Here is a 27948-nt window from a genome sequence, read left to right on the forward strand (position 1 = left end):
CCATGAAGGTTAAAGAGTACACGAAGCTAAATTAATGTTCTGCCCAACGTAGTAAAATGCTGCAAATGCATTTTTCTGATTCTAGGTGAGGAATTCCACTCTCCTCCTCATTCAAACCATGTGTGAGAAATGCTTCATTGAAGCCCGGGATGGATGGCCACTGATCGATTATATCTTCTCCCAGTTTGCCATGTCCAACAAGAACCTGGTATGAAGAGGTGCAGTTTTGAAAGCTACACTGTAACAAGGGCAGTTAACTCAACTAGGGCTCAATTCAGTGACTGATTTAGAAGTTATATTTCAGTCTTATCACTTTTATTGATAAATTTTCCAGCCTCTAGCGTTCTCAGTTCTCTTTTACGGGTATCACTTACAACTTATGATAAATTCAAGGTAGGTGAAATCATGGTTTTCCCTGAGGAGGCAACCTGTCCTCAAAGGCTTGAGACAGGGGTGGAGAAAGTGGATTACTTCAGAGGAAACAAAAGACATCCATATTTGCCAAATGGGGGTTAACTTCCTAAAAAGTATGTGCGTAAGATCTGGATCTTACCAAGTCCATGACAGCTGAAATTACAGTCCCCTCGGCTAAGAGGCAGTGTCTTTGAAAATCTTGCCCCCGAGACAATAGCAAAGGCCTGAGGGAGAGAGGGAATATCTGTAGTTCAAGAACCTTCACAATTTTGGCTTTTCTGCTTTATCCAGCAGTGTTTTTCTAACCAATTCCTCCAAGGAGCACGTTAAAACAGAACTTAAGTACTGGAGAACAAAATTGCTGGGTTCCATGAGCCCCTTAAGTTGAGTGACTGCATCCTGCACCCCAGAGTCTGAGAACACATCCAAGTAAGGTCAGAGGGGACCAACAGGAAGGATTATTAACAGGTCACCTGTTTCATCTTTCTTGAAGGAAAAACCGATGAAACCTAACTCCCATGAGATTGAAAGGGGAGAGAAATCTGTCCTGGAAATAAGCCTCGAGGTCTTAAAAACTCTAGACCCACTGGTCATTGGAATGCCCCAGGTAAGGGGTCTTTTATCACCACTGACAGTTACTTTGATCATCCCTCTAAAGCTCTGTCCATTTAGGAGTAAAGACATGAATTTGCCCTTCATGTGTCATCATCAGCGTTTTGATGCTCTGATTAGAGGAAGTACATTGCAATGCTCAGTGCCCAGCACAGAGTAGTTCCTCAAAAACGTCTCTTCTTCCCTTAGCATACCTAGACATATATTAAGCGGTGAGTGGAGATTCTAATTCAGTGAATGCTAAACTTTCCTCATTCATCTAGAAAGGTGTTGAAAGTACACAGTCTCAGGCCACACCTGAGGCTTAAAAATAATCTGTACCTTAATGGGAGGAGCCTTGTAATCTGTATTTTCCTTAAGCAAAATAACCTGAGAAAGGATTAACTGGCCAGAAATGCATGACACAGACAAGAGACAATCAATAGACCAATTTAAGTGGATCAGAGGCTTTATCTAGAATGGCATTTTAAGGAGCAGTCCTTGGATTATCTAGGATATTTATTTAAAACACAGATCTCCAGGCCACATCCCACATCTACTGAACCAGCATTCGGGGCATAGGGCCCATGAATCTGTATGCAAACAAATCCCAATATTTCTGATACATCCTAAAGTTGGAACATTTCAATGTAAAAATAGATGATGAAAAGAAGTCTAGGGCCAGACTCCAGTGGGCCTGAAACACCAAATTCCTACCTTGTGATTGATGAGCCATTCAAAATGTTAAGCAAGTGCTAAATATTTAAAACAATAACTGTAAGAGATCAGTGGATTTACATAGGGGTAGACTAAGAGCAAAGAGAGTGAGCATGAGATCAGATGTAACTCACAGGTACTGGAGCAGGGTCAGGGAGAGTAGGAAGGAAATATGGAGGGGCATGGAAGACCTTATAATGAAAAAAAGGACAGGGCTTGGTGATTAAATCTGGAGGGCAAGACAAAGGGAAGGGTCCATGTTGACACCTAGGTTTCCATTAGGACAAGGGAGTTTTCCAGAGAATATGAAACAGACTGACTAAAGAAACCAAGTGTGCCAGAACTCCAGAGCAAGAAGGTCAACACCTGGAGCAGCCCATTCCCTATCCATTCCCAATCATTCTCTCTCCAGTCTTGGGGTTTGGGGACATATATGACTTACTTTGTCTTGTCACACTGACAAAGGGCTTGGTAGCACTTGGAGAGTGGAGCCCAGGGATGCTAGACCTCCCGCACTGCCTAGAACACTTCTTCACAAGGAAGAACTGTCCTGCGCCAAATTCCAGCAGCAAACCCACGCAGACACCCTGAGTAGCACCACAACTGGCACCTGAAAATGAACGTGTAGTGCAGAGATTTTATTTCATAGTTTCATTTTTATTTGGCCTGAAGAGAAAAAAAATAACATGCTCTAAATCAGAGGGAAACCCACAGTGAGAACCAAGGAGAAATCATGGACGAATCCAAAATCCCTGCATCTTGCTTTGTTTTCCCCAGGTGCTATGGCCAAGAATCCTGACTTTTGTAGTTCCTGCAGAATATACAGGAACTCTGGATTACCTGTTTAATATCATCAGACGTTTGCTTATGGCGGAGGAGAGGAAGAAGAATGATACCAAGGAGTCAACAGCACTTGTCGTCTCTACTGGAGCTGGTGTGTGCATTCAAAAACAAAGCAAAACACTTCTCTTATGAGAGGCTCATTTCCAGAAAGGCTACAGTGCTTTGATTACATACCCAACCCCAATCTGAATTTCTCTAGCCCCCACAGCAATAATGAAAATCACTTTCTTTTTCCAGTGAAACTTCCTTCGCCACAGCAGCTATTGGCCAGACTTCTGGTGAGTGAGTTATGAATAACTAATGTGGGATAAATTTAGGTCAATATAGATCATTCAGTTCTAAATAAATGTTAATAAAAATTACACAGCAACTCCAAACCAAAAGAAACACTAAAATGGCATAATAAATGTTCTGCTCCACTAATGATACTCATTAAGATTACTGGCAAGATTATCTTCTCGCTCTGAAATGCTCGTTAAACTTAATTTATTATTTTTAAAATAAGAATAGACTGAACTCGACCCCCAAGTACCATTCAAATAAATTCCACATCTATTATTTAGATTTCCTTCTTTCCTCTTTTCCCCCATATGCATCATTTTTCCCCCATATGTATCATACCATTTCCACATGCCCTTATTTAATTAATAAATATATCTAAGTGTTGGTACCTTCCATTTATTTTTGATTGATGGTTTCTATATATGTTTTCCCCTTTATCCCCAGATGAAAATTGGGGAGGATTGTCTAAGTATTAGCTTTGCTCTAAAATAAGTAAGAAATAGACTGATGATTGGTTGAAAGATGATCTAATGTAGGAATCAAGGGCATCCAGGACAGTGATAAAAGGAAAAGGCAGGTGGGGCTTTTAAGTACCCCTGCAGTTGATTAACTTTTTATCTTCCATTTTTCAGGTAATATCTATGCTTGCCAGTTTAGGGAAATTATGTGGGGCTGGTGCAATAGGACTTTTGAAGATGCTGCCTGAGATAATTCACCCCAAATTGGTAGACCTGTGGAAAACACGCTTTCCTGAGCTCCTGCAGCCTCTGGAAGGTACAAGGGAGTAGAATCGGGTCTTTATCCAAGGAGGCAAGAACATAAAGAAAATGAGACACCACTTTTCTGCCTAAGGCTGATTTGAGGCAATTAAAACAATGAACTTGATGTGCAAAGTAGACAACTATATTTTTTCCTTGATTCCTTATGTTCTAATTCTCTACCACATGCTTGTATTACAGGAGGATCTGGTGGGTAATATTCTTAGCAGAAACTTTTACTTTTGCTCTGGTCTTTTTCTTATATTTAGAGAAACTCCCTTTTGGTATTATTCTAAAAAATCACTACTATTTTTAGCAAAAAGCCTAGATTTGTATCATGGATTGAAGACTTTTTGCCAGCCTGACTAGGACTTAAAGTTGGCAACATAGTAAATTTCATCTGAAATAATCATCCTCTGTAAAGCTTGAAGTGGGGCTCCAGCATCCACTGGGGACCTGGCAAGGGAGAAACAGGGTCCTGAATTTATCTTCTATTTCTATTTTCTATTATAATCATCCTCTGTAAAGCTTGAAGTGGGGCTCCAGAATCCACGGGGGACCTGGCAAGGGAGAAACAGGGTCCTGAATTTATTTTCTATTTCTATTTTCTATTTTTAATTTCTATTTCTAGGAAAGAATACTAGCATCGTGCTATGGGAAACCATGCTACTTCAGGTAAGGGTAGCTTCTAGACTAATCATTGATGATGGGGTGATAAAATCAGCTAGAGTCACCCATCTTAACAAAAAAGATCCAGATTCCCAGGGGCAGTAAACAACATTTCCTTTCCTTAGGAAATGGATTAGAATGTTAGAAGTGATCGCTCAAGAATTACGGTCTCTGCATCACCACAATTTGAACAATAATCTTTAGTCTTCAGTTTGGTTAAGAGTTTAAGATAGTATTGAAGATTTCATTTACTAATATTTTTCTCTGTGTCTTTCTTAAATCTTCTCTAATTTCCAGTTTTTTCCTTTCCTTGTAATTGCATGCTTTTACCATTTAAATAAAGAAACACAAATTGACATCATTTCCACTTCTGTGCTTCTAAATACAATTCTGTTTCCTCACCTTTCTGCTTCTCACCGTATTTTTTCCTGATTTGTAAAAACCAAAGGGCCACATTATACCACATTATACCATTCCAGAAAAAAAAAAAGTCATCCATAAACTTTTTGGACCTTTGCAACCAGTTTGCAACCGGTTGCAAAGGTCCCAAATCCCCAAAATGGTAAATTGGCATGTAGGAGCCTGACATTGGCTCTACAGAGAGGATTTTTATTTCAGGAGCCTACAGGAGGTCAAGGAGCCCATAGGAAGGGAGCTTTTAACCTAGCAGGGTCTCAGTTCATACGCCGTTTACATAGAATTTAACTATGGCTTCTTAAAAATGTCAAGTTTTAGTGACCTGTCCTCATCACCTCCATGTTCCATTCCTGCCCCTTCCAGAATCAGAATCTCTAAGAGATTCTGCCTGAGAACTGGCATGTTTTAAAGACTCCCACAAGTGATTCTTACCCAGTATGAGATTTGAAAGCAACTGCTGTACTTTCCTGGTCTTTAATTCTAGCACCCACCTCTCCTCCTGTATTCATGCTGCTTTTATCTTCCCCCTTCTCTTCCTCAAAATTCCTACCTTATTTTCCCCTGCTACCATCTTAAAGTAACTGTTCTTACTATGAAGGAAGGTTCTCTTTCCAGAGGGAAGCCTTGAGAACGTTCTTTTCCCTCTTCCAATCTTGAGTATACTTCCATTTAGCCTTCTCCCAAAACTGTTTGCATGTGCTGCCTTCTCTCAGGCTTCCAAGACTGTTTAATTTCTTCTCTTCAAAGAGCCCACTCACCAAACAAGTTCTTACTAAGAGAATACCTAGAAATCTCCATGGGCTTTGACATTAAACGTCCTTTTCTAAGCTTAAAGTAGGGAAAATGCAGGAGAAATAATTGACTTTAGAAATTGCAATGGATTTTGTCCTCCAAAAAGACAAAAACACCTTTTTATGTATTGTTCAGTGAAGAAGGAAGTAAGTTCAGATGGCTGACTGAGGCCCTGGCTCAGAACAATTGGTGAAACCAGGAATGTTTAGCTACTAGAGTTGAAGTTAGCAAAATGTACTTGTACATTTAATTGGTTCTTCAAGACATTTTATTTCTTTATTCAAAAAATGTCCTTTTCTTTTTCTTTTAGTATGTAATAAAACAAACTAACATTGACAAATGAAGTTTTTCCAAATCTGTTTAAAACTTGAAAAGTGTTAACTTCAATTTAAGTTTCAAAATGGATTAGTTTCTATGTTAAGACTTTGGGCAATTTTTATTTAAGAGGAAAAAGGAAGGCACTTACATGGAGTTACTTCCACCTTCAGGGTAACTTGTTCTTAATGGGAATTCAGAACATAACAGCATGTGGCTATTAAAATAAACAAAGAGAAGGGAGACTGGCTGGCTCAGTTGGAGGAGAATGTGACTCTTGATCTCAGGGTTGTGAATTTGAGCCCCACATTAGGTGTAGAGATTACTAAAAATAAATAAATAAACTTTAATAAAATAAGAGGAAAGGTTCCAAAATAACCAGTTTTTTTAAATGGGAAAAGGAATAACTCAATTTATTATATATTATATATTTATACTTAAAAAAAATAAGGTAACAAAAAAGTACTAAGAAAGCACACTAAACAGTTGTATTCATATCTAACTTCCACTTCCTGCAACAGTTGCTCAAAGAATCTCTACGGAAGATCAGTGACATAGCCTGGACCATTCAACTGAGTCGAGATTTCAAGGAGCAAATGGGCAGTTACAGCAACACCTCCCTTGAGAAGGTTGGTTTTTCAACTAAGGGACTTCACATCCTACCTTATGACCTAAAATGGCTGCTCAAGTTCCAATTTGTCTGTACTACCACCAAAAAGAAGGAGAAATTGCTAGGAAAATGCTACCTCCTCTTCACCTCACATTTGACCAAAAATTACTCCTAGGGCGGCACCTGTCTGCAAGGAAAACTGAGTAGTTTAGTGCTTTTGAGATGGACATATACCCGGCTGAAATTCAGGCGTTCTGTTTTAGAGAAGGAAGAAAAATAGATAATGAAGGCAAATAGTAGTCCCTGTCACGGCACTGGTTTGATGTCAGTTTATATCTTGGTTTCCACTGGGCCAGTTTTGTGAGGCTGGCTACAAGAAACAATCTGCTACAATTTAACAAAAACTTAGAGCTAAAAGAATGCTCAAAAGCCAGTTCTCTCCTTCCTTTATCCCCATATGGCTTCTACCTAGCCCTCTGCATTGGAGCCATTCATTCTAAACGGGGTTTGAATCCAGCTTCTGCTACTTACTACATATGTAAGTGTAGGAAAATTACTTAACCTCTCTGAAGCCTCAGTATATTCATCTAAAATGGAAATTACACCCAGCTCTGAGGATTGTAGTGATATAAGGGTTCAACAAGATAAAGTATATAAAGTCCCTAGTGAAATATGTGCCTGGCCCAAGACTTGTGCTCAATAAAAAGTAGATCAAGGTTATCATTATGGTTACATTTCTAATTTTTTTCCTGGAAAAACGTTTCCTAACTCATCAGTTCTAGTAGTAAGTGTCTGTCCCAACAAATTATTTTTTTATCAACTTTCAACTCTCCTATTCAATATTCAAAATTCCTCTCACTGATTGATTCTCTAATTTGGTAGAGTTCTGGTTCTCCAAATTGGTCTATCAAGCCTGCAGACACCCTCAAGAGGATTTGGTGAGCAATGCCTCATCTTCACATATACAAACTAGACTTGTGCATCTCATGTAATACCATCCATCCAACAGCTTCCAGATTCACGAGATGAGTCCAAGGTATGGTGATATGGATGGGCAGAGCAACTCAAGCCATGAGCTGCTTAAATGGCTTTCAGCCATTATACTTAACAACAGGAAAGTAAGAGTGTTCCAGTTAGTTTTAGCTGCATAGCAAACTACCCCTAGTGGCTTAAAATAATAGCTACCTGCTTCATTTACAATTTTCCAGGTTGACAGTGTGGGCTGAACTCAGCTGGGCAGTCATTTGAGCTCAACTAGTCCCACCGGCATATACTTGGGATTTGCTGGTCTGCCATAATCTCAACTAGGACAACTTGTTTCTGTTCCTTGTGGTCTCTCCTCCTCCAGCAGGGCAGCCCAGGGTTGTTCTCATGGTTGTGGCAATGGAGTACACAAGGTCTCTTGAGGTCTAGGTTCAGCAGAGGCACACTATTACTTCTGCCACATTCCCAAGTGGGCCAAAGCAAGTCACCAGGCTAGCCCAGATTTGAGGAGTGCAAAATAGACTATAGTAAAAGAAGGGGCTGCAAACTCTCACAGTAAGGAGGCATGGATAGAGGTGAGATAGAAAGTTTCTGGCTGTTTTTGCAATTGGCCACATTTTTTCCCAGTTCGGGGTTCCTGATTTCTAAGATTCCTTGCCAAGTCTCAAAGGAGGAATGCACAAGACACTGAATCTGACCAACATCAGCCAAGAGGCAACAGCTCAACAGTACTGGGGGCACTGGAGGCCAACCTATTACACAAAAGTGCCCTTCGTAACATCGGGGTTTTTTTCTGCAGCACAGGACTTTTCTAGGCTCTCCCTGTCCCTCCTCCAAGGTGGGGTTAAGGGGACTCTAGCAGCTTTAGGCCTAAGTAATATTTACTCCTGTGTGGTACACAGTTTTTCTCATCATAGTTACATTATCATGGGGGCCTTTTGCCCGGAAACCCAAGAGTGCAATGGGTGCTGCCTCATCAGATTCTTCCTCGGTCAGTTGTTTCTCCTATTCTGTCACCTTGGGTACCCCGCTCACCCCTAGCTGGACTGATCTGTACAATTTCTCCTGAGTGTACTAATTGAACTCTCCCGGTGGCTACCAGTTTTTCCTTTCCTCCTGTGCCATAGATTCCTTCTGATCCATAATGATCACTCAATCACTACAATCCTTCAAGCCCTGCAGAGTCCTTGGAATAAACCGGCAACTGGCCAGTTTTTTCTCCTGTGTGTGACAAGATGGACATTTTAAATAAGGAGATGGCAATCTGATATTATATAGCTACAAATGATTTGAGTCTTAGAAAACAAATTAGGACTTCATGACCTCATTTTTCTAGCCATATGGCAAGTATCTTCTCTTGTGAATATTTTCCTTGTATCTTACCTCCACAGGATATAGATCTATCTATATGTAACACACACGTGTGTGTATACACACATATACATACACATATTTACATCCAGGCATGTGTTGTGGTGTTCAAACAGAAGTCACTCTTGGGCTACCCTGTTCCCTCAGCTTTAACTTCTAAATCTTGTATAGCTCATAATGAAAGAGAAGAGGAAGTCATGTCTGTCCTGCTTGCCTTTTCTCCATCTGGACATTACAGAAGTATCTGTGTTAGGGCTAGCATAATGAATCCAACATTCTCACCAACTCTAAGGGATGTGGAAGCCACAGAATGATTTCCCACATACTCTCTTGCCAGTGTTCTTTCATTGGGAGTTTTTCCTCCCCAATTCACTCAGAGTCCCTTGCTAAAGACACAACATGTATGTAAAAGTTCCTGTATGACTTTTCTCCTTCACCCTGGACACCATTCTATAGCACTTCTAGACAACTCACTCTACTCCTGAGAGAGAGATAATAGTAGAACTTACAAAGTATTATTCTCAAAACTATTATAGGTTAAATCTCCTAAACTATAAAATAAGTTAATATACTTCAGAGATTGAGACTATCTGATGACATCATCTTCAAATAACCTTATTTTCATTGACATGTGTATTCTAAAAACATTTATTGAGCATTTATTAGCTACCAGGAACTGTACACTGAAAGTAATCAATAAGACCCTCTGTTACGGAGAACTGAAATTCTGAGCACAAAGACAAATAAGAAAATTGAGCGTTACTATGAAGTAAAAGGTATTATAATGGCATGACACAAGGCATAGAGGAATACAAAAAAGCACAGGTAAGGACAGAGCCTGGGGAGGGTAGGCAGGGGGAGAAAACACTTTCAGGAAGAGATAATACTTGAAGTACATGTTTAGTAAGTAGTCATTAAATCACCCAAATTTCCTTCCTTTGGATGACTGTTCTAATGCTTTCCACTTTTCATTGGAGTTTTTCTTTCCAACATTGAACATACTGTTGCTTCTCTTTTGTTTTCTAGAAATTCCTTTGGAAAGCCTTGGGAACCACCTTAGCATCCTGCCAAGATATAGATTTTGTAAGCTCACAGATTAAGGAATTTCTGATTGCTCCCCACCAACTGGGAGATCAGCGACAGGTGGGACCCCTTTCTCTCAATTTCCTTTTATGATGATGATAATTAATTCCATCTGGAAAGCCACTGACAGGTCTTATGACAATGTCTTACTTACCAAGAATCCATGGATACATTGATAATAATCCAACAGAATTTTTCAGAAAATGATGCTTCCTTATTTAAATATCAATGCTTTGGGTTTTTTTATTTTAATTCCAGTATACTTGACATACAGTGTTATATTAGTTTCAAGTGTATAATGTAGTGCTCATCATGATGTGTACTCTTAAACCCCTTTACTTATGGAACCACAAAAGACCCCAAATAGCCAAAGCAATCTTGAAAAAGAAAAGTAAAGCTGGAGGCATCACAATTCCGGACTTCAAGTTATATTATAAAGCTGCAGTGATCAAGACAGTATGGTACTGGCACAAAAATAGACACATAGATCAGTGGAACAGAATAGAGAACCCAGAAATGAACCCACAATTATATGGTCTATTAATCTTCGACAAAGAAGAAAAAAAATATCAAATGGAAAAAAGACATTTTCTTCAACAAATTGTGTTGGGAAACCTGGACAGAAACATGCAAAAGAATAAAACTGGACCACTTTCTTACACCATACACAAATAAATTCAACATGGATTAAAGGCCTAAATATGAGACAGGAAACCATTAAAATCCTTGAAGAGAACACAGGCAGTAGCCTCTTTGACATCAACCATAGCAGCTTCTTACTAGATATGTCTCCTGAGGCAAGGGAAACGAATGTAAAAATAAACTATCGGGGCTTCATCAAAGTAAAAAGCTTCTGCACAGTGAAGGGAACAATCAACAAAACTAAAAGGCAACCCACAGAATGGGAGAAGATATTTGCAAATAACATATCTGATAAAGGCTTAGTATCCAAAATATATAAAGAACTTATAGAACTCAACACCCCAAAACACAAATAATCCAGTTACAAAATGGGCAGAAGACATGAATAGACATTTTTCCAAAGAAGACATATAGATGGCCAACCTCCCCTCTGGTAGCCTTTAGTTTATTCTCTATAGTTAAGAGTCTGTTTCTTGGTTTGTCTCTCTCTCTCCCTCTTTTTTTTTTTTTTGTCCCTTGGTTAATTTGTTCATTTGTTTTGTTTCTTAAGTTCTACATATGAGTGAAGCGGTATGGTATTTATCTTTCTCTGACTGACTTATTTCACTTAGCATTGTATTTTCTAGCTCCCTCCATCTTGTTGTAAATGGCAAGATTTCATTCTTTTTTATGGCTGAGTAATATTTCATTATATATATATTATATATATAATATATATACATACATACATATATATGTATGTAAATAAGATGGGGTATATATATATATATATACCCCATCTTCTTTATCCATTCATCTACCAGTGGACACTTGGGCTGCTTCCATAATTTGGCTATTGTAGATAATGCTGCTATAAACATAATGGTGCGTATATCCTTTCAAATTAGTGTTTTTGTATTCGTTGGGTAAATTTCCAGTAGAACAATTACAGGATTGTAGGGTAGTTCTGTTTTCCTTTTTTTTTTAATTGATTTAGACATTTATTTATCACAACATTATTTATTATATTGGAAATGTTTGACAGTGGGGAAATGGTTATAATGAGTATGGTGTATCATCCATGAAATACTACACCATCATTAGAAGTCATGTTTTTGAAAACTATTTAGCAACATGGAAAAGTGTTTTTAATATTAAGTGAAAAACATGAAGATACAAAGCTGAATAAAGAGAGTGATCCTAATTTTTACAATTATAAAAACTAGAAGGAAATATACCAAATATTAAGTAGTCATTATGTTTGGGTGGAGGATTCTGGATGATTTTTGGTTTTTCATTGATGTTCTTTGGTTTATATTTCCCAAATTCTATACCTGAATATACATGGGTGGGGGAGGAGTTGGGAAGAGTTGAAATGTTTTGACTTGCCAGACATTTTTTAGCAAGTCATGGGTTCTCTTTGATGTTAACGTGAATAGTTTCCAGGAACCAACTTCTGTATCCAACTCTAATTGGATAATGATCCTTTACTAAAAGAGCAATGGAATGTAGCTGCTTTGAAACTGTATTCAGAAAAGGACTGTTTGTTATCTTTGATATCATTGATAGATGGATTTTAGCAGAAGTTCTGACTTCTTACTTTTTACTTAGTATTATATTATTTTTTCTTTTTTCCTTTTCCATTTTTTAAATTCTAGTTAGTTAATATATATGGTAAAATTGGTTTCAGGTATAGAATTTAGTGATTCATCACTTACATATAACACCCAATACTCATCACAAGTGCCCCCCTTAATACCCATCACCCATTTAGCCCATCCCCCACCCACCTCCCTCCATCAACCCTCAGTTTGTTCTCTATCATTAAGAGTCTCTTATGATTTGCTTCCTTCTCTCTTTTTTTTTTCCTTCCCATATGTTCATCTGTTTTGTTTCTTAAGGTCCACATATGAGTGAAATCATAGGGTATTTGTCTTTCTCTGACTGACTTATTTCGCTTAGCATAATACTCTCTAGTTCCATTCACATCATTGCAAATGGCAAGATTTCATTCTTTCTGATGGTTGAGTAATATTATATGTATACCACGTCTTCTTTATCCATTCATCAGTCAATAGACATTTGGGCTCTTTCCATAATTTGGCTACTGTTGATAATGCTGCTATAAACATCAGAGTTCATGTGTCCCTTCAAATCTGTATTTTTGTATCCTTTGAGTAAATACCTAGTACTGAAATTGCTGGGTCATAGGGTAGTTCTATTTTTAACTTTTTGAGGAACCTCCATACTGTTTTCCAGAGTGCCTGCATCAGTTTGCATTCCCACCAACAGTGTAAGAGGGTTCCCCTTTCTCCACATCCTTGCCCACACTTGTTTCTTGTGGTTTTGATTTTAGCTATTTGACAGGTGTGAGGTAATATCTCGTTGTAGTTTTGATTTGCATTTCCCTGATGATTGATGAGTGATGTTGAGCATCTTTTGATGTGTCTGTTGGCCATCTGTATATCTCCTTTGGAGAAATGTCTGTTCATGTCTTTTGCCCATTTTTATTTGGATATCTGTTTTTTGGGTGTTGAGTTCTGTAAGTTCCTTATATATTTTGGAAACTCACCCTTTATCAGTTATGTCATTTGCTAATATCTTCTCCCATTCTGTAGGTTGTCTTTTAGTTTTATTGATTGTTTCCTTTGCTGTGCAGAAGCTTTTTGTTTTGATGTAGTCCTAATAGTTTATTTTTGCATTTGTTTCCCTTGCCTCAGGAGACATATGTAGAAAAAATGTTGCTATGGCCAATGTCCAAGAAATTACTGCCTTTGCTCTTTTCTACGATTTTTATAGTTTCAAGTCCCACATTTAAGTCCTTAATGCATTTTGGGTTATTTTTGTGTATGGTGTAAGAAAGTGGTCCAGTTTCATTCTTTTATATGTAGCTGTCTAGTTTTCCCAGCACCATTCTTTTTTTTAATTTAATTTAATTTAATTATGTTATGTTAGTCACCATACAAAGCAGTGATCACCAAGACAGCATGGTACTGGCACAAAAACAGACATATAGACCAATGGAACAGAACAGAGAGCCTAGATATGGACCCTCAACTCTATGGTCAAATAATCTTCAACCCAGCACCATTCTCGCCTCCTTTGTCAAAAGATTAATTGACCACATAATCACGGATTTATTTCTGGGCTCTCTATTCTGTTCTATTGACCTATTTGTCTATGTTTGTGCCAACACTATACTTTTCAAATATTACAGCTTTGTAGTATATCTTGAAATCTGGGATTGTGATACCTCCAGTTTTATTCTTCTTTTTCAAGATTGCTTTTGCTATTCAGGGTATTTTGTGGTTCCATACAAATTTTAAAAGTATTGGTTCTAGTTCTGTGAAAAATGCTGTTGGTGTTTTGATAGGGGTTTCATTAAGTCTGTAGATTGCTTTGGGTAGTATGGACACTTTAACAATATTTGTTCTTCCAATCCATGAGCATGGAATAACTTCCCAGTTGTGTCATCTTCAATTTCTTTCATCAATGTTTTATAGTTTTCAGAGTACAGGTCTTTCACCTCCTTGGTTAAGTTTATTCCTAGGTATTTTATTATTTTGGTGCAATTATAAATGGGATTGTTTTCTTAATTTCTTTTTCTGCTATTTCATTATTAGTGTATAAAAATGCAACAGATTTCTGTATACCAATTTTGTGTCCTGTGACCTTACTGAATGCATTTATCAGTTCTACTAGTTTTTTGGTAATGTTTAGGATTTTCTATGCATAGTATATCTGCAAATAGTGAAAGTTTCACTTCTTCCTTATCAATTTGTATGCATTTTATTTCTTTTTCTTGTCTGATTGTTGTGGCTAGGACTTCCAGTACTATGTTGAATAAAAGTGGTGAGAGTGGACATCCTTGTCTGGTTCCTGATCTTAGGGCAAAAGCTCTCAGTTTTTCACCATTGAGTATCATGTTAGCTGTGGGTTTTTCATATATGGTCTTACTATGTTGAGGTATGTTCCTTCTGAATGTACTTTGTTGAGGGTTTTTATCATGAATGGATGTTGTACTTTGTCAAATGCTTTTTCTGCATCTATCGAAATGATTATGTGGTTTTTATCCTTTTGTTGATGTGGTGTATTATGTTAATTGATTTGTGAATATTGAACCAGCATCCCAGGATCAATGTTTCATTTATTTAACTGGGTTTGTAAAAATGTTGAAAATGAATTTCAATTATCCTTAATAAAAGTATTTTTAGTATATTTTGACCTTGACTTTTTAACTTAAGGGTATGATCATAAACTTAAAAGTCATTGAATTTACAAGCTGAAAGTAACCTTAAATACCATTGATTTTCAACCTAGAGAAAGCATAAGCATAACCTGGAGAGCTTTATCAAAGCAATTTTGCCTATTCCTTACCCTAACTAGGCTGCAGAATGTATGTGAATGTGGATAGTGTGTGTGCATTTAAAAAAGAAAAAAGAAAAGAAAAGCTCCCCAGGCTAATAAAGACCACTTAGTATAAAAAAAAAAATTGTAGTGTATTTTGTTATACATTCTCCTCAGAAATTTTGAGATGTTTAGAGGATCCTTTCTTCCATATTAAACGTTCAGAAACCACTAGACTTACAGAACTTTTGAAACCTTTTTTTTATTATGTTATTTATTTTCTCCTTGTCAGATGTTCTGTTATCTTATTGCTTTGGCATTATTTCTAACACCATTTTCCCCATCCTGTTTGAACTCTCCTTCCCACACAGTCCACTGACTTGCTCCCTCATTTATTTCAGAGCACTGCTCAATGTCACCCTGTTTATAAAGCCTTCTCTAGCTGCCCTATGTAAATTGAGAACTCCCCCTAACCTGCAGCAGCTATTCTCTTTCCTTGTTTTCCTTATCTCCATAGCATGTGTCACCCTTGAAATACTATATATTTACATGTTTACTGAATTTATGTGTTTATTTAATGTCACTTCCCCTGATTGTGCACACCACAAGGATGGGAAGTTTGGTGTGTTTTGTTCACTGTTGTGTCCCCAGCACCTAGAAGAGTGCCTGACACATAACAGGTACTCCTAAATATTTGTTGAATAAGTGAATGGTTAAACTCAAAACTCCTATCTTTTCTGACTTTAGGGAATAACATCTATTTTAGGATACTGTGCTGAGAGCCACTTGGATACTGTTTTAAAAGTTCTTAAAACATTCCAAGATCGGGAAAAGTTTTTCATGAATCGATGTAAGGTAAAAAGAATAACCTTCTCTCCCAAAACTTTGGTCAGAGCGAGGGCAAATGACACTGGTTCCTTCAGTAAACATCCTTTTCCATATCATACTTGTTCCTGTCCCCAGGTCTTTATTACAGGTGAGAACTGCCCAAGCCCAGACCCTGTAGAATGACCAGCTGTCTAATAGGTCTACTCCAGTTTCTGTCACTAATGCTGATCTGGAAGGTCCTAAGGAGTTCTCTGTGTGCCTAGTTTTGTCCCTCTACCAGCTGCTCAGGTCTCATGGCCAGTTTCCACCGTGTACACTCTGCTTTCCCTGAAGGAAAGGGATTTAATAAATAAAAATTAATCCAAGCTTTCTCACAGGGACCTCTTTTAAAGCCCAATAGATCCACAATACAGTCTCAGGTGTTTAAATTTGACCAAGCAAGAGTATCAGTTTTAGACTAATTTTCATCATCTCAGTCCCATTTCTTAATCCCTGTCGTGGTCCGTAGGACTAGGAAGCAACATGGAGGAAAGGAAACACCTTCAGTCATAATTTTCATGTCTCTCTTTCAGGGTATTTTTTCTGGGAAAAAGAGCCTGACCAAGACTGATGTCATGGTAATCTATGGAGCCGTGGCCCTCCATGCTCCCAAGGGTCAACTCCTCACCAGGCTTGATCAAGACATTGTTTCCCAAGTCCTGTTTCTTTATGGCCAGTGCTCTCAGGTAACGGCCAGCACAGGGTGCCTTGATTTCCGGGCTGGGGTTCCTAAACCTTGGAGGGGCTCACCTCTTGGGAATATTCATGCTCAAAGGATACAGACAAAAGGCAAGATAACATCTGGTATGTTTGGAAGATGAGAACATAAAAGAACAGAAAAATGCATTATGAAACAGGGCCAGGCAATTTGTTTCTTGTCTAAGGCTTTGGGTAGTTCATGGCCTATGATACCTTCCTAGACCAAGTACCTATAGCAGTCTCCCCCAAGTTTGAACTTCAAATAATTACTCCAGTACTACTATAGAGCAGCTGGTTCATTACTTCCCTGTTATAGTCTCTGAAGTGTTATTAATGGTAGTTTAACCTTTTACATGGTATAGATAAACCACCTAAAACAGTGCCTCATGAATAATAAGTGCAATACATGTATTTTTAAATGAATAAAAATACATTATTAATCAACCTACTCAATCTACCTCATGTTGTACCATTTCACACACTCCCCAACACACACATTCATACCGGTCACCCTTCCTGTCCTTGATGTTCCTCAAATATGCCAGGAATATTCCTGCCTCAGAACCCCACAACTGAGTTGGAATTCATCTGATCATTTCTGTCCCCTATAATACTTTATATATCTTTAATAAAGTGCTTTAGATATATTGTCAATTTGGCCATTTTGCTGACAAGTACCAGGTTAACTACCTAAAAATCACCTTGGAATCAAGTTTGAAGTACAGCTTCCCAGAGCCATTTTTCAGGGAGATTGATTCAGTTGGTCTGGGTTGGAATCTGACATCTGTATTTTTAAGAGGTTTAGAAGTGATACTTATCCATAGCCAGGTTTCAGAAGCTTTTACTGATTACGTGCACATCTGCTCCCACATTAGATTGTCAGCACCTTGATGTTAGGGCTTGTACCTTATGCTCCCTTATCTCCGCTTCTGTGTTCTCCACACACCACCTGTTTGGTAAATCTGTTCTTGAAATTTATTCATGGGGGTATGTGATAAGAATGGAATCATAGAGAACTCGTGATATCACAGATGTAAGTGTATGCCGGTGGAAGGGAATAGGGCAGTGATCCTCACACTTCGGTTGCATGAGAACTACCTGGAGCCCTGTTAAAAATAGAGATCCTTAATGAATCACAGTCTTCAGGGATGGATCTCTGAATCTGTATTTTTAACATGCTCCTCAAAAGGTGATTCTGATGTACCCAAAATTTGATAAGCAATGATGAAAACCAAAAACATAATTGAGAAAAAGATGGTTCATGTTATATTAATTTTTAGTCAATCATTGAGGAAAATTATGATAAAAATACAAGAGGAAAGGAGATAAAGATGTCTTAGATAAGGATGACTGTACACTTTCAAGGTACAGTCAATTCTTCTGTAGCACAACATATGCACAAGATAGTACAAGAAAAAGCACACAGATTACGGAGAAATGGGGGAGGGGCACAACGTTCAAAAACCCCATCAAGGACATATAAAAAATAGGAATCTAATTTTATTTTTTTAAGATTTTATTTATTTATTTGAGAGAGAGATAGCGAGAGAGAGCACAAGCAGGGGGGTGGGGGTGGAGAGGGAGAAGCAGTCTCCCCATGGAGCAGGGAGCCCATCGCAGGGCTTGATCCCAGGACCCTGGGATCATGACCTGGGCCACCCAGGTGCCCCTGGAATCTAATTTTAAAATCCATCTAAGAAGTACATAAATACTACAAAAAAATATGGCATTTTTTCTTGAAAAACACCTGAATTCACTTGGGAAAGTTACAAGTTGATTGTGAAATGGTGATAAGGAAGAAAGGTCATCTGAAATCAGACAGACAGCTAGAATGGCAGATTTGAATGGGAAACAGCTCATACCATGGTAAACTGAACCAGTTGGCATGTTTGAGGTGTTCGTGTGAGTATTCCTACATGGGTCAGTTCAGCTAGCTCACCTTTTGCTGTCATGGACAAGACTGTGCATAAGCAAACACAAAATTCAGAATGTACTAGAAGTATTTACTCACATATCAATTTCACTGAAACAAATTTGCATTTTTCAAGGCAAGCATCATAGCAGAACTGACTATATCTCAGTTCCAAAGTCAGCTGCCCCATTAACTTTCATTTTATAGCTTTTCACTGCTCTTTCTGCCAAGAGCCTCTACACTTATTCTTATCAAAGTCTGGTAGAACCTCTTTAAATCATGAGGCTTGAAACCCAAAGGCTTGATTTCTTTATGCTGCTTTCTGTAGATTAGACTCACCTGGGGAAAAAGTCTGCCAAGGTACAGGGTCTCATTTTGGAAATGGGGGAAGAAGTGAACAGCCCCCGCCCTTTAGCAAGACTCAGTGTCCTGCTTAGCTGTTGTTTTCAGGTTGGTGGGTGGGTCTTTTCGCTGGTGGAGGGAACTCTTAACTGCTGCTCTAGTATCTGCTTTTGCCTTTGGTTTTGCAGGTTCTGGGCATGTCTGTGATGAGCAAGGTATGCAATATATTTGATATATTTCAATACATAGCATGCTCCCTGGAAATGCAGTAGGCATAGATGTCCTCTTGGTTTGATTCCAGAGGAAAAGATCCCAATATACAACTAATCAATCCAATCCTGAAACCAGGATCCCTGAGACTAATCAGGACAGAACAGAGAGATATATTTGGTTCCAGGTGGCTTGGGAGTTATACTGTAACCTAGAGCAGTGTTCTTAGAACTACGCGCTGTGACCCACCAGAAGACCATGAAATTAGTCTAATAGATCTAATAAATCACAACCAGCAAATTTTTGTAATGAAATAAAAGAGAAATAGAAGAGTACATTGCATTTGGCAATAAGAAGTATCATAAAACTTTCATTTCACTTATTATATATATATATATAATGTTATATCTATATATAGTGCATGTAAACTGTTTCCTAAAATTTGTGTGGTTTATGGTCCAAAAAGTTTGAAAGCCACTGCTGTATAGAACCTCAGTCTATGGGGGACAGGGATTGGGTGGGGGGAGTAGAATTTGACCTTGGTTTTTAACTTCCCTGCAACTTTGACCCCAGACTGAGGTAGAGATAGCAAAAGAAGCAGCAATTCTCATTTCTGTCTGGGCACATAGTTCAACCCTAAGTCAAGAACTGGGTTTATAGAACCAGGTATGGAACCCAAGACTTTGGACTGCACTGTGAATCATTTTGCTTTAGGACATGGATCTGCAAATGAGTTTCACAAGAACTATCACTGAGATTGGTATTGCTGTCCACGATGCTGAGGATAAGGGATTCAAGTTCTCCTACAAGGAGGTGCTGCTGGGTTACATGCTGGTAAGTGTGCAGAGAGGACATGAGCAAGATCTTGAAAAGTCTGTTACCGAAAGTCAGAGCTATGTTTTTTTAAATGGGTACAATGCGCTAGTCCCAGGTAACAGATCTCTGCCATTATATGGACAAAGGGCACCCAACAGTCCAATGGGGCTGCAGCTGCATCTGGAAACTCCCCCAAATCGTTTCTAGAATTTTTCCTCCCTTTGTGTTGCAGAAATTCATCAGGGATGAGCCACTGGACTCTCTAGCTAGCCCTGTTCGGTGGAAAGCCTTAATCGCCATCAGATACCTCAGGTAAAAAAGTTTTCTTGCTCTCATTTAAAAAAATATTTCCTCCCCAAAATCCTCCTTCTGATCAACTGACTTATCAATCAGTGGATACTCCAGTGTACCCTCCCCCAAATTGAACACAGCTCATCAATGGGTTTGTTTTTTTTTCTCTTTCTCAAATAGGGGCTTTTCCCTCTTTTCAAACTTACAGAACTGACTGAGAGGCCGACCCTTCGATGACTGACAGGGATAAAGAGCTACTCAGAGGAGTCAGATTTATTGATACAGGAGGATGGAAGTTTCTGTGCAGAAGGAAATTTCTCTTCCTAGACCTTGGCAAATTTTAATATTCCCATTAAAAACTTATGAAAGCCCTAATCATATTTTAGTTGGTTAGTAGCAATAAACCTGCAGAAGGAAATGATTTTAACCAAATTTTTAAAATAATATTTCCCCCTGCAGTAAAAGAAATATAAATTCATAGTTAAAACTTGGAAACTATAAAAACTTTTTAAAAAATAATAAAAATCACCCCTTATTTTCAACATTTTGGTATACGTCCTTCAAGTTTTTATACCTAATTCTTCATGTTAAGTACAGAGCTGAGAACCTACTCTACGTATGGCTGTGCATCCTATTTTTTCCTTACTTCTCCTTACATATTCCCCCATTGTTACCAATTCTTCACCGACATTGTTCTTTCTTCATTGTTTTAAAAGAAATATTTTCATTGTGGTAAAATACCCATAAAACGTATCATCTTAACCATTTTTTTTTAAAGATTTTTTATTTATTTATCTGAGAGAGAGAATGGGAGACAGAGAGCATGAGAGGGGGAGGATCAGAGGGAGAAGCAGACTCCCTGCCGAGCAGGGAGCCCGATGCGGGACTCGATCCCAGGACTCTAGGATCATGACCTGAGCCGAAGGCAGTCGCTTAACCAACTGAGCCACCCAGGCGCCCCTCATCTTAACCATTTTTAAGTGTATATTTCAGTAGTGTTAAGTACAATCGTATTGTTATGCTATCAACCTCAAGAATTCATCCCATCTTGCACAACTGAAGCTCTATACGCATTAAACAACAAACTCCCCATTCCCTCCTCCCACCAGTGCTGGCAACCACCATTCTACCTTCTGTGTTTATGAATTACATACTTCAGTTACCTAATATAAATGGAATCATGCAGTATTTCTTTTTGTGTCTTGCTTATTTCACTAGAATGATGTCCATCCATGTGACAACATGTGTCAAAATTTCATTTCTGTTTAAGGCTGAATAATATTCCATATAACATATACACTATATTTTGTTAATCCATTCATCCAATGGATGCTTGGGTTGTGTTCATATTTTGACTGCTGTGAATAGTGCTGCTAATGAACACGGGTCCATGAATATCTCTTCTAGACCTTGCTTTCAATTCTTTTGAGTATATACCCAAAAGTAGGATTGTTGGATCATATGATAATTCTATTATTTTTAATTTTTTGAGGTATTACCATACTTCTTTTTATAGCAGTGGTACCATTTTACATTCCTATGATCACGGCATAAGCGTTCTAATTTTTCCATATTTTTGCCAACACTTGTTTTTTTCTGGTTTCTTTTTTAAGATTTATTTATTTATCTTAGAGAGAGAGTGCACGAGCAGGGGGAGGGGCAGAGGGAGAGAGAGAGAGAATCTCAAGCAGACTCCCCGCTGAGCTCAGAGCCCCACATGGGGCTGAATCCCAGGACCCTGAGATCATGACCTGAATGGAAACTAACCATGTCCTTTTTCAAGATGATTTTGGCTATTTGGGATCCCTTGAGATTTCATATGAATTTTAGGATGGATTTTTCTATTTCTACAAAAACTGCCATTGGGATTTTTGGGGGATTGCATTAAATCTATAAACTGCTTTGGGTAATATGGGTATCTTAACAATAGTAAGTCCTCAAATCCATGAACATGGGATGTTTTTCCATTTATTTGTATCTTCTTTAATTTCCTTTAACAATGTTTCATGGTTTTCAGTGTACAAATCTTTTGCTTCCTTGGTTAAATAAAGTATTTTATTCTTTTTGATGCTATTATAAGTGGAATTGTTAATTTCCTTTTTGATTGTTCATTGTTAATGTATAGAAACAACTGATCTGTGTGTGCTCATTTTGTATTCTACAACATTGTTTAATTTGTTTATTATAATAATTTTTTTGTGAACTGTAGCGTTTTCTATGTATAAGATCATGTCATCTGCAAACAGAGATAGTTTACTTCTTCCTTTCCAATCTAGATGGCTTTTATTTCTTCTTCTTGCCTAATAGCTCTGACTAGGACTTACAGTATTATGTTGAATAAAAGTGGCAAAAGCAGGCATCCTTATCTTGCTCCTGATCTTAAATTTTCCTCTAAATCTTAGAGGAAAAATGTACAGTCTTTCACCATTGATATATTAGCTGTAGGCTTTTCATATATGGCCTTTATTATATTGAGGTAAGAAACAGCATTTTCAATAACTGCTTAATAACTTATTGTATAGATATGTCTCATATTACTTAACCAACCTCCTCTTGCTTTGTCAGTTTTTAAAACTATAAATAATATTTTGGTGAACACCTTTATGTGAAAAGTGCTCTCTGAACTTTAATTATTAAAGCTGACAATTTGGTTCAGTAAATATTATTCAGTGTCATCCATGTATCAGGCATGGAGATAGATTTAAAAAGGATAATCATTAACAAAATATGGCCTTGCCCTGAGCAAAATATGGCCTTGCCTACTGGGTAAAATAGATGCAAAACATACCCACCTAATTTCTCCAAAATGTAGTAAGAACCAACATAAGGGAAGGCACAGGTTGCCATGTTTACAAAGATAAGTGAAGTTTGAAGAAAGCTCAAATAAATAAATCTTGAAGATGAGTTAAGAATTAACTAGGCTCTAAGACAGTGTTGTCAAGTAGAACTAGAATGCAAGTCACATATGTAATTTAAAATTTTCTAGTAGTCACTTTTAAAAGAGTAAAAAAAGAAACAAAGTAATTTTAATAATTATTTTGCTTAATCCAATATATTCAGTATATTATCATTTCAACATGTATTTGATATTTAAAAAGGTGATGAGATAATTTACATGATTTTTCATACTAAATCTCCAAAATCCAGTGTATTTTATAATTACAGCATGTCTTAATTCAGACTAGCCACACTCAGGTGCTGGATAGCTACATGTTGCTGGTGGCTACCCTCATTTGGACAGAACACGTATAGAACTTGCAAACTGATCTCTAATGACTGAAAACCAATTAGCGTTTGCCTGGGGCCAGTGTGAAGAAAGAGATGAGCCACAAAGGGGCATAAGGAAAAATCTAGATGTTCTATATTGATTATAGTGGCGGTTTCATGGGTGTGAAACTCATTTAATTGCACAGTTTAAATGGATGCAGCTTGTTGTGCATAAATTATACCTCAATAAGTTGATTTTTTTTTTAAGTCAGCCAGATGAAAAGACTGTTTGGTTTATATCAACATATTTAACACTTTCAATAGACCTGTCTCAGCTGGTACTGACTTTTACTCCCCTATGAGAGAACCAATTTCCCCCTGCCCTGACCATGTCATCATTTTTAATTTCTTTGCTAATATGATAGCTGACAAGCAGTAGTGTATTGTCTTGATTTACATTTATTAAATAATATTTATATTTATTAAATAATAAATGGGGATTTTCATGTTTATTGAACATTTTTCCAAGTTATGTCTAGGTTTGTTCATATCTTCATGATGCTTATAGTAAATGGCTGGAAAAAATAAGGGGAGGAAGGAAGGAAGGAAGGAAGGAAGGAAGGAAGGAAGGAAGGAAGGAAGGAAGGAAGAGAGGGAGGGAAGGAAGGAAGGAGGGAGGGGGGAAGGAAGATTCCAGCCGCTTTACTGTAAGTACATTCAGTATGTGTAACACTCCTTAATAGCATGAGAAGACATATGAAATTGATAAAACAGCTCCAAACTTAGAATCTTCCCCCCACACCCCCTCCCCACAAAACCAATGAGCACTAGAAAAACAAGTAGGTTAATGTTATCACAGAACCTATAATAAAGGGCTAAGTAACACAAAGCTAGTGATGATTTGTTTATCACTCTAATAAATCAGAAATGAGACATGTTGACTGTGCGCACCAATACCGTCTGATTCTATGTCCCCAACCTCTCCCTACTTCTGTCACCATCTCCCTCAACATTCCAACATGTCAGCAAGCATTTCTGACCCCCTCAGATGTGGTTGGCAGTTCTTGGGAACTCTTCTGAGCTATGTTTTACTTGTCCTCATAATACCCATCCCTCCACATGGTTCTCATTTCAGTAAACTGAAACCTCAGCTCTCACTAAATGACCACCTAAATATTCTTGAAGAGAATATTCGCAGGCTGCTTCCCCTGCCACCTCTGGAAAAACTCAAAGATGGAGGCGAGACAGATAAGGACAAGGAGCACATTAATGTATGTGGGGGTGAGGCCTGAGTAGAATCAAGAGCTACAGTGGGACTCTACCCTCCTGCCTCAGCCTGACGCTCATGCTCACATTGGATTGCAGTTTCTCTACGAACGATCCATGGATGCTCTAGGAAGGCTGCTGAAGACCATGATGTGGGATAACGTGAAAGCAGAGGACTGCCAAGAAATGTTCAATGTGAGTCGGGCCATTGCTCAAACTGATTCCCACATTCCCTCATTTGTGCTGCAGGGCAACACTCCAGACTCTACCTCATACTCTTCACAGGGAGCTGTGCAGCCTGACCCATTTAACCCGTCACATAGGGCCAGTCCACTTAAGCATTATTTGTGGGAGGTGAGCACCCTGTTATAAGAGACAGAGAAAGAGCAAGAGCCAGAGAATGGGAATGAGTGAATATGAGGAGTACTAAGGAAAGAACATTTATTCTTTGACCAACAGCTTCTCCGAATGTGGCTTGTTTCACAAAAAGATTGGGAAAGAGAAAGAGCCTTCCAGATCACCGCAAAAGTGCTGACAAATGATATTGAGGTAAGTAATCCCCTGGAATGAATAGATTTCACTGCTTGCTAACAAAAGGGATCTTGGAGGCCTCTGGAATCCACAGCCCCTGCATGATGGAGCTCCAGTCCCAGAATGGAGTGCTTCCCAGAAAACCACCTAAGAGGTATCTCAGAACCCCAGGGTGTGGCAAGTAGGATTAAACTATTTGGTTGCCTTTGCATGCTCCCTAGCTCACTTTTCCACTGCCCTTAAAGGGAAGGTTCAAGATTCAATTTCATTCTAAGGACCTTTAGGGGGAAAACAAGGGACTTCACATCCAGTGTTGTTGGGACTATCCTGGGATGTTGTCAAGCCACCCCATCACTTTGGGGGTCTCCTTTATCCTGCAGGCACCAGAGAACTTTAAAATTGGCTCACTCCTCGGCCTCCTGGCTCCTCACTCCTGTGACACCCTGCCCACCATCCGTCAAGCGGCTGCCAGCTCCACTATTGGTCTGTTCTGTATAAAAGGTGAGGGAAAGATGAGAAGCCCACAAATGAAGAGAAGATACCTGTTTTCTCTTGTTCTTGGTTTTTCCTTGTCTCTCTCTCTCTCTCCCCAGTTCAGCCATTTCTGTGTTCTAATGCCTTCATTATGTCACAGAATTTGTCTCTCTTTTGGATCTTTTTTCCCCAATGGCTCTGTTTTTCTATTTTTAAAAATAAAGATAATAACACCAAAGCATCATAAAGGTCCATTGAGGTAGGTAAAAATGTTTTGATTTAAATCACTGGGCACTTGGGAGTATTAACAATGCCTCCTCTATCACGTGGATTTCTTCAGGAGGAAACTGTACTATTATTATGATGCTAAGTGATTTTCAAAGTTCTCTAAGAGAGACAACTTTGTGGAGGTTTTTCCGGCTTCCAGAACAAGACCTCTGTCTACCGTCCAAGTATATGTGGAGTGGCAATATCAGGAAATGTAAGGAATTTTAAAACCTAGTCTCAGGCTGAAACCAACGAATCAGGGCCTTGGGTCCAGTTTAAATCAGCAGGTGCTTCCCGGAGAATGGCCCTGCACTGTGCATGCGCATTTCTGTGCAGCCCTGGCAGGCCAGGAACTCTGGTCTAGGTTTAGCGCCATCTCACACCTGTGTTCCACTCCTCTTTCTTTTAGGTGTTCATAAAATGCTTATTAAGTTCTTTCCATGTGTCAGGCACTTCTCTGATGCTGGAGGCACAGAGATAATTACAATTCTAAAATTCACATAAGGAAAGTATATTAAAACCAAAAGGTGGGATTTGGTTGGGCGGAAGGGAGCGGTTGGTTAGTTGGTCAAAAAGAAAAAAAAAAACTATTTAGCAGAGTCAAGATAGGTATGAAAGTCCTTTGGGATATGGGAAAATAATTCATTATCTTGTACCAAGCCAGAAAATAAAAAAAGAGTTAAGGAAGTAAGAACTAAGGGGCCATCCCAGTAAGAGAAGAAATGTGTCAGAGAGGAAACTCATAGGAAGAGAGGAATTTCAATCCTATTATTGTTCTACCTATTCTTCCTTTAGTGTATTTCATTTTCCTGAAACATACAAAATTCAGGTTCTCAAATACTCTTTGTTAATAAGAAATCCCAGGGGCACCTCGGGGGCTCAGTCGTTAAGTGTCCGCCTTCGGCTCAGGTCATGATCCTGGGGTCCTGAGACTGAGCCCCGCATCAGTCTCCCTGCTCAGTGGGAAGCCTGCTTCTCCCTCTCCCACTACCTCTGCTTGTGTTCCCTCTCTCGCTGTGTCTCGATCAAATAAATAAATAAAAATCTTAAAAAAAAAAAAATCCCTTACTTCATTATTTGTTTTAACTTTTTTCCTTGATAGATCAAATAGCATGACAGAGAGAAAGAATATGATTATTAAACACCAGCTGAATACAAGTAACTAGTGTGATGCTAAATTAAATACCCATTTAAAACTCAGTTTTGAGATGAGAGCGCTGAAGTTAAGAAATTTACCAGCTCCAGAAAGTAGTAGAGCTGGGCTGTGAGCCCAGGTCTGTGTGTTCTACTGGGCTGGGCTGCCTTCCATAGAAGGGTTCAGGTGTTAGTTTCCACAATTACTCTACATTCAAACAGCAAACAGAAAATGGTTACTGTTTAGGTCTGAGTTTATTAATTGGTTTCTACAATCAGTTGCAAAGTTGCTGATGTTCCTATTGCAATAGTTAGCTTTCCATTTCCATTTTTCCAGAAGTGGCTTACTACGAAAGGGAACTCCAACAGAGACAGCAGTGTGGCAGAATAGTGAGAGCTTAGGCATGGGTGCCAGGCAGACCAGGGCTCAAATTCTGTCTCTCCTAGTTTTAGTCTCTGGATAACTGTGGCCACATGGCTTTATAGCTCTCTGCCTCAGCTTTCTTGTCTGCAAAATCAGGAGCATCTACTTCAGATGATATTGATGAGTAATAAATGAGATCATTGTATGCAGAGGATTTAGCCCTGTGCCAGCATGCAGAAACTACTCAATATGTTTGCTCTTACGCCCACCCTCTCATCAGACAGGCCTCGTGCATTTGTTAAAAGTATCCAGCAGCTGAATTAGGGTCATGTCAGAGTATAGCCAACCTCTTTAACCCCTATCAGGTCTTTGAACTCTTGCATCTGTCTCCCCTTGTGGATTTTAGGCACTCACCTGGAGGTGGAAAGACTGCAGAGTCTGCAGGAAGGGTTGCAATGTGACAATGTGCAGGTCCAGATCAACATTTCTTCTAAAATAGCAAAGGTAATAGATACGGAGGACTGGCCGAGGGATGTAAAGATGATTCTGGGTTGATTTCCAAATGAGTAAACTGTGTATGCCCCACTACCAAGGAGAGCAACAGTCTAGCCATTCTTTGTCCTATCATGTGTTAACCCTGGGTACATGTGCCCAGTCAACACCTGCTACTGATCATTTCATACTCGGGGAAATCTTACGAACCAAGCATCCCTCTTCAGGATGAGGGAGGCAGTGTGGTGGAGTAGAAGGTACA

General features: G+C 38.7%; 1 protein-coding gene across 1 annotated transcript in view; it reads left to right on the forward strand.

The window, feature by feature from the left end:
- Window positions 1–27948, forward strand: part of MROH2B (maestro heat like repeat family member 2B) — a 63533-nt gene that overhangs the window by 16842 nt on the left and 18743 nt on the right. The window contains exons 12-29 of the mRNA XM_054505113.2: window positions 86–208; window positions 908–1021; window positions 2500–2656; window positions 2803–2843; window positions 3480–3621; window positions 4237–4280; window positions 6320–6427; window positions 9790–9906; window positions 15562–15669; window positions 16215–16367; window positions 18823–18849; window positions 19559–19678; window positions 19893–19972; window positions 24294–24429; window positions 24524–24619; window positions 24884–24973; window positions 25336–25456; window positions 27601–27698. Of these exons, the coding sequence (XP_054361088.2) occupies window positions 86–208; window positions 908–1021; window positions 2500–2656; window positions 2803–2843; window positions 3480–3621; window positions 4237–4280; window positions 6320–6427; window positions 9790–9906; window positions 15562–15669; window positions 16215–16367; window positions 18823–18849; window positions 19559–19678; window positions 19893–19972; window positions 24294–24429; window positions 24524–24619; window positions 24884–24973; window positions 25336–25456; window positions 27601–27698 (1875 nt within the window). The remainder of the gene's footprint in view (window positions 1–85; window positions 209–907; window positions 1022–2499; window positions 2657–2802; window positions 2844–3479; window positions 3622–4236; window positions 4281–6319; window positions 6428–9789; window positions 9907–15561; window positions 15670–16214; window positions 16368–18822; window positions 18850–19558; window positions 19679–19892; window positions 19973–24293; window positions 24430–24523; window positions 24620–24883; window positions 24974–25335; window positions 25457–27600; window positions 27699–27948) is intronic.

This window comes from Mirounga angustirostris, unplaced genomic scaffold, assembly GCF_029215605.1.
Source record: "Mirounga angustirostris isolate CCGP_5_RB_7025 unplaced genomic scaffold, mMirAng1.0.hap1 SCAF_7, whole genome shotgun sequence".
NCBI lineage: Eukaryota > Metazoa > Chordata > Mammalia > Carnivora > Phocidae > Mirounga > Mirounga angustirostris.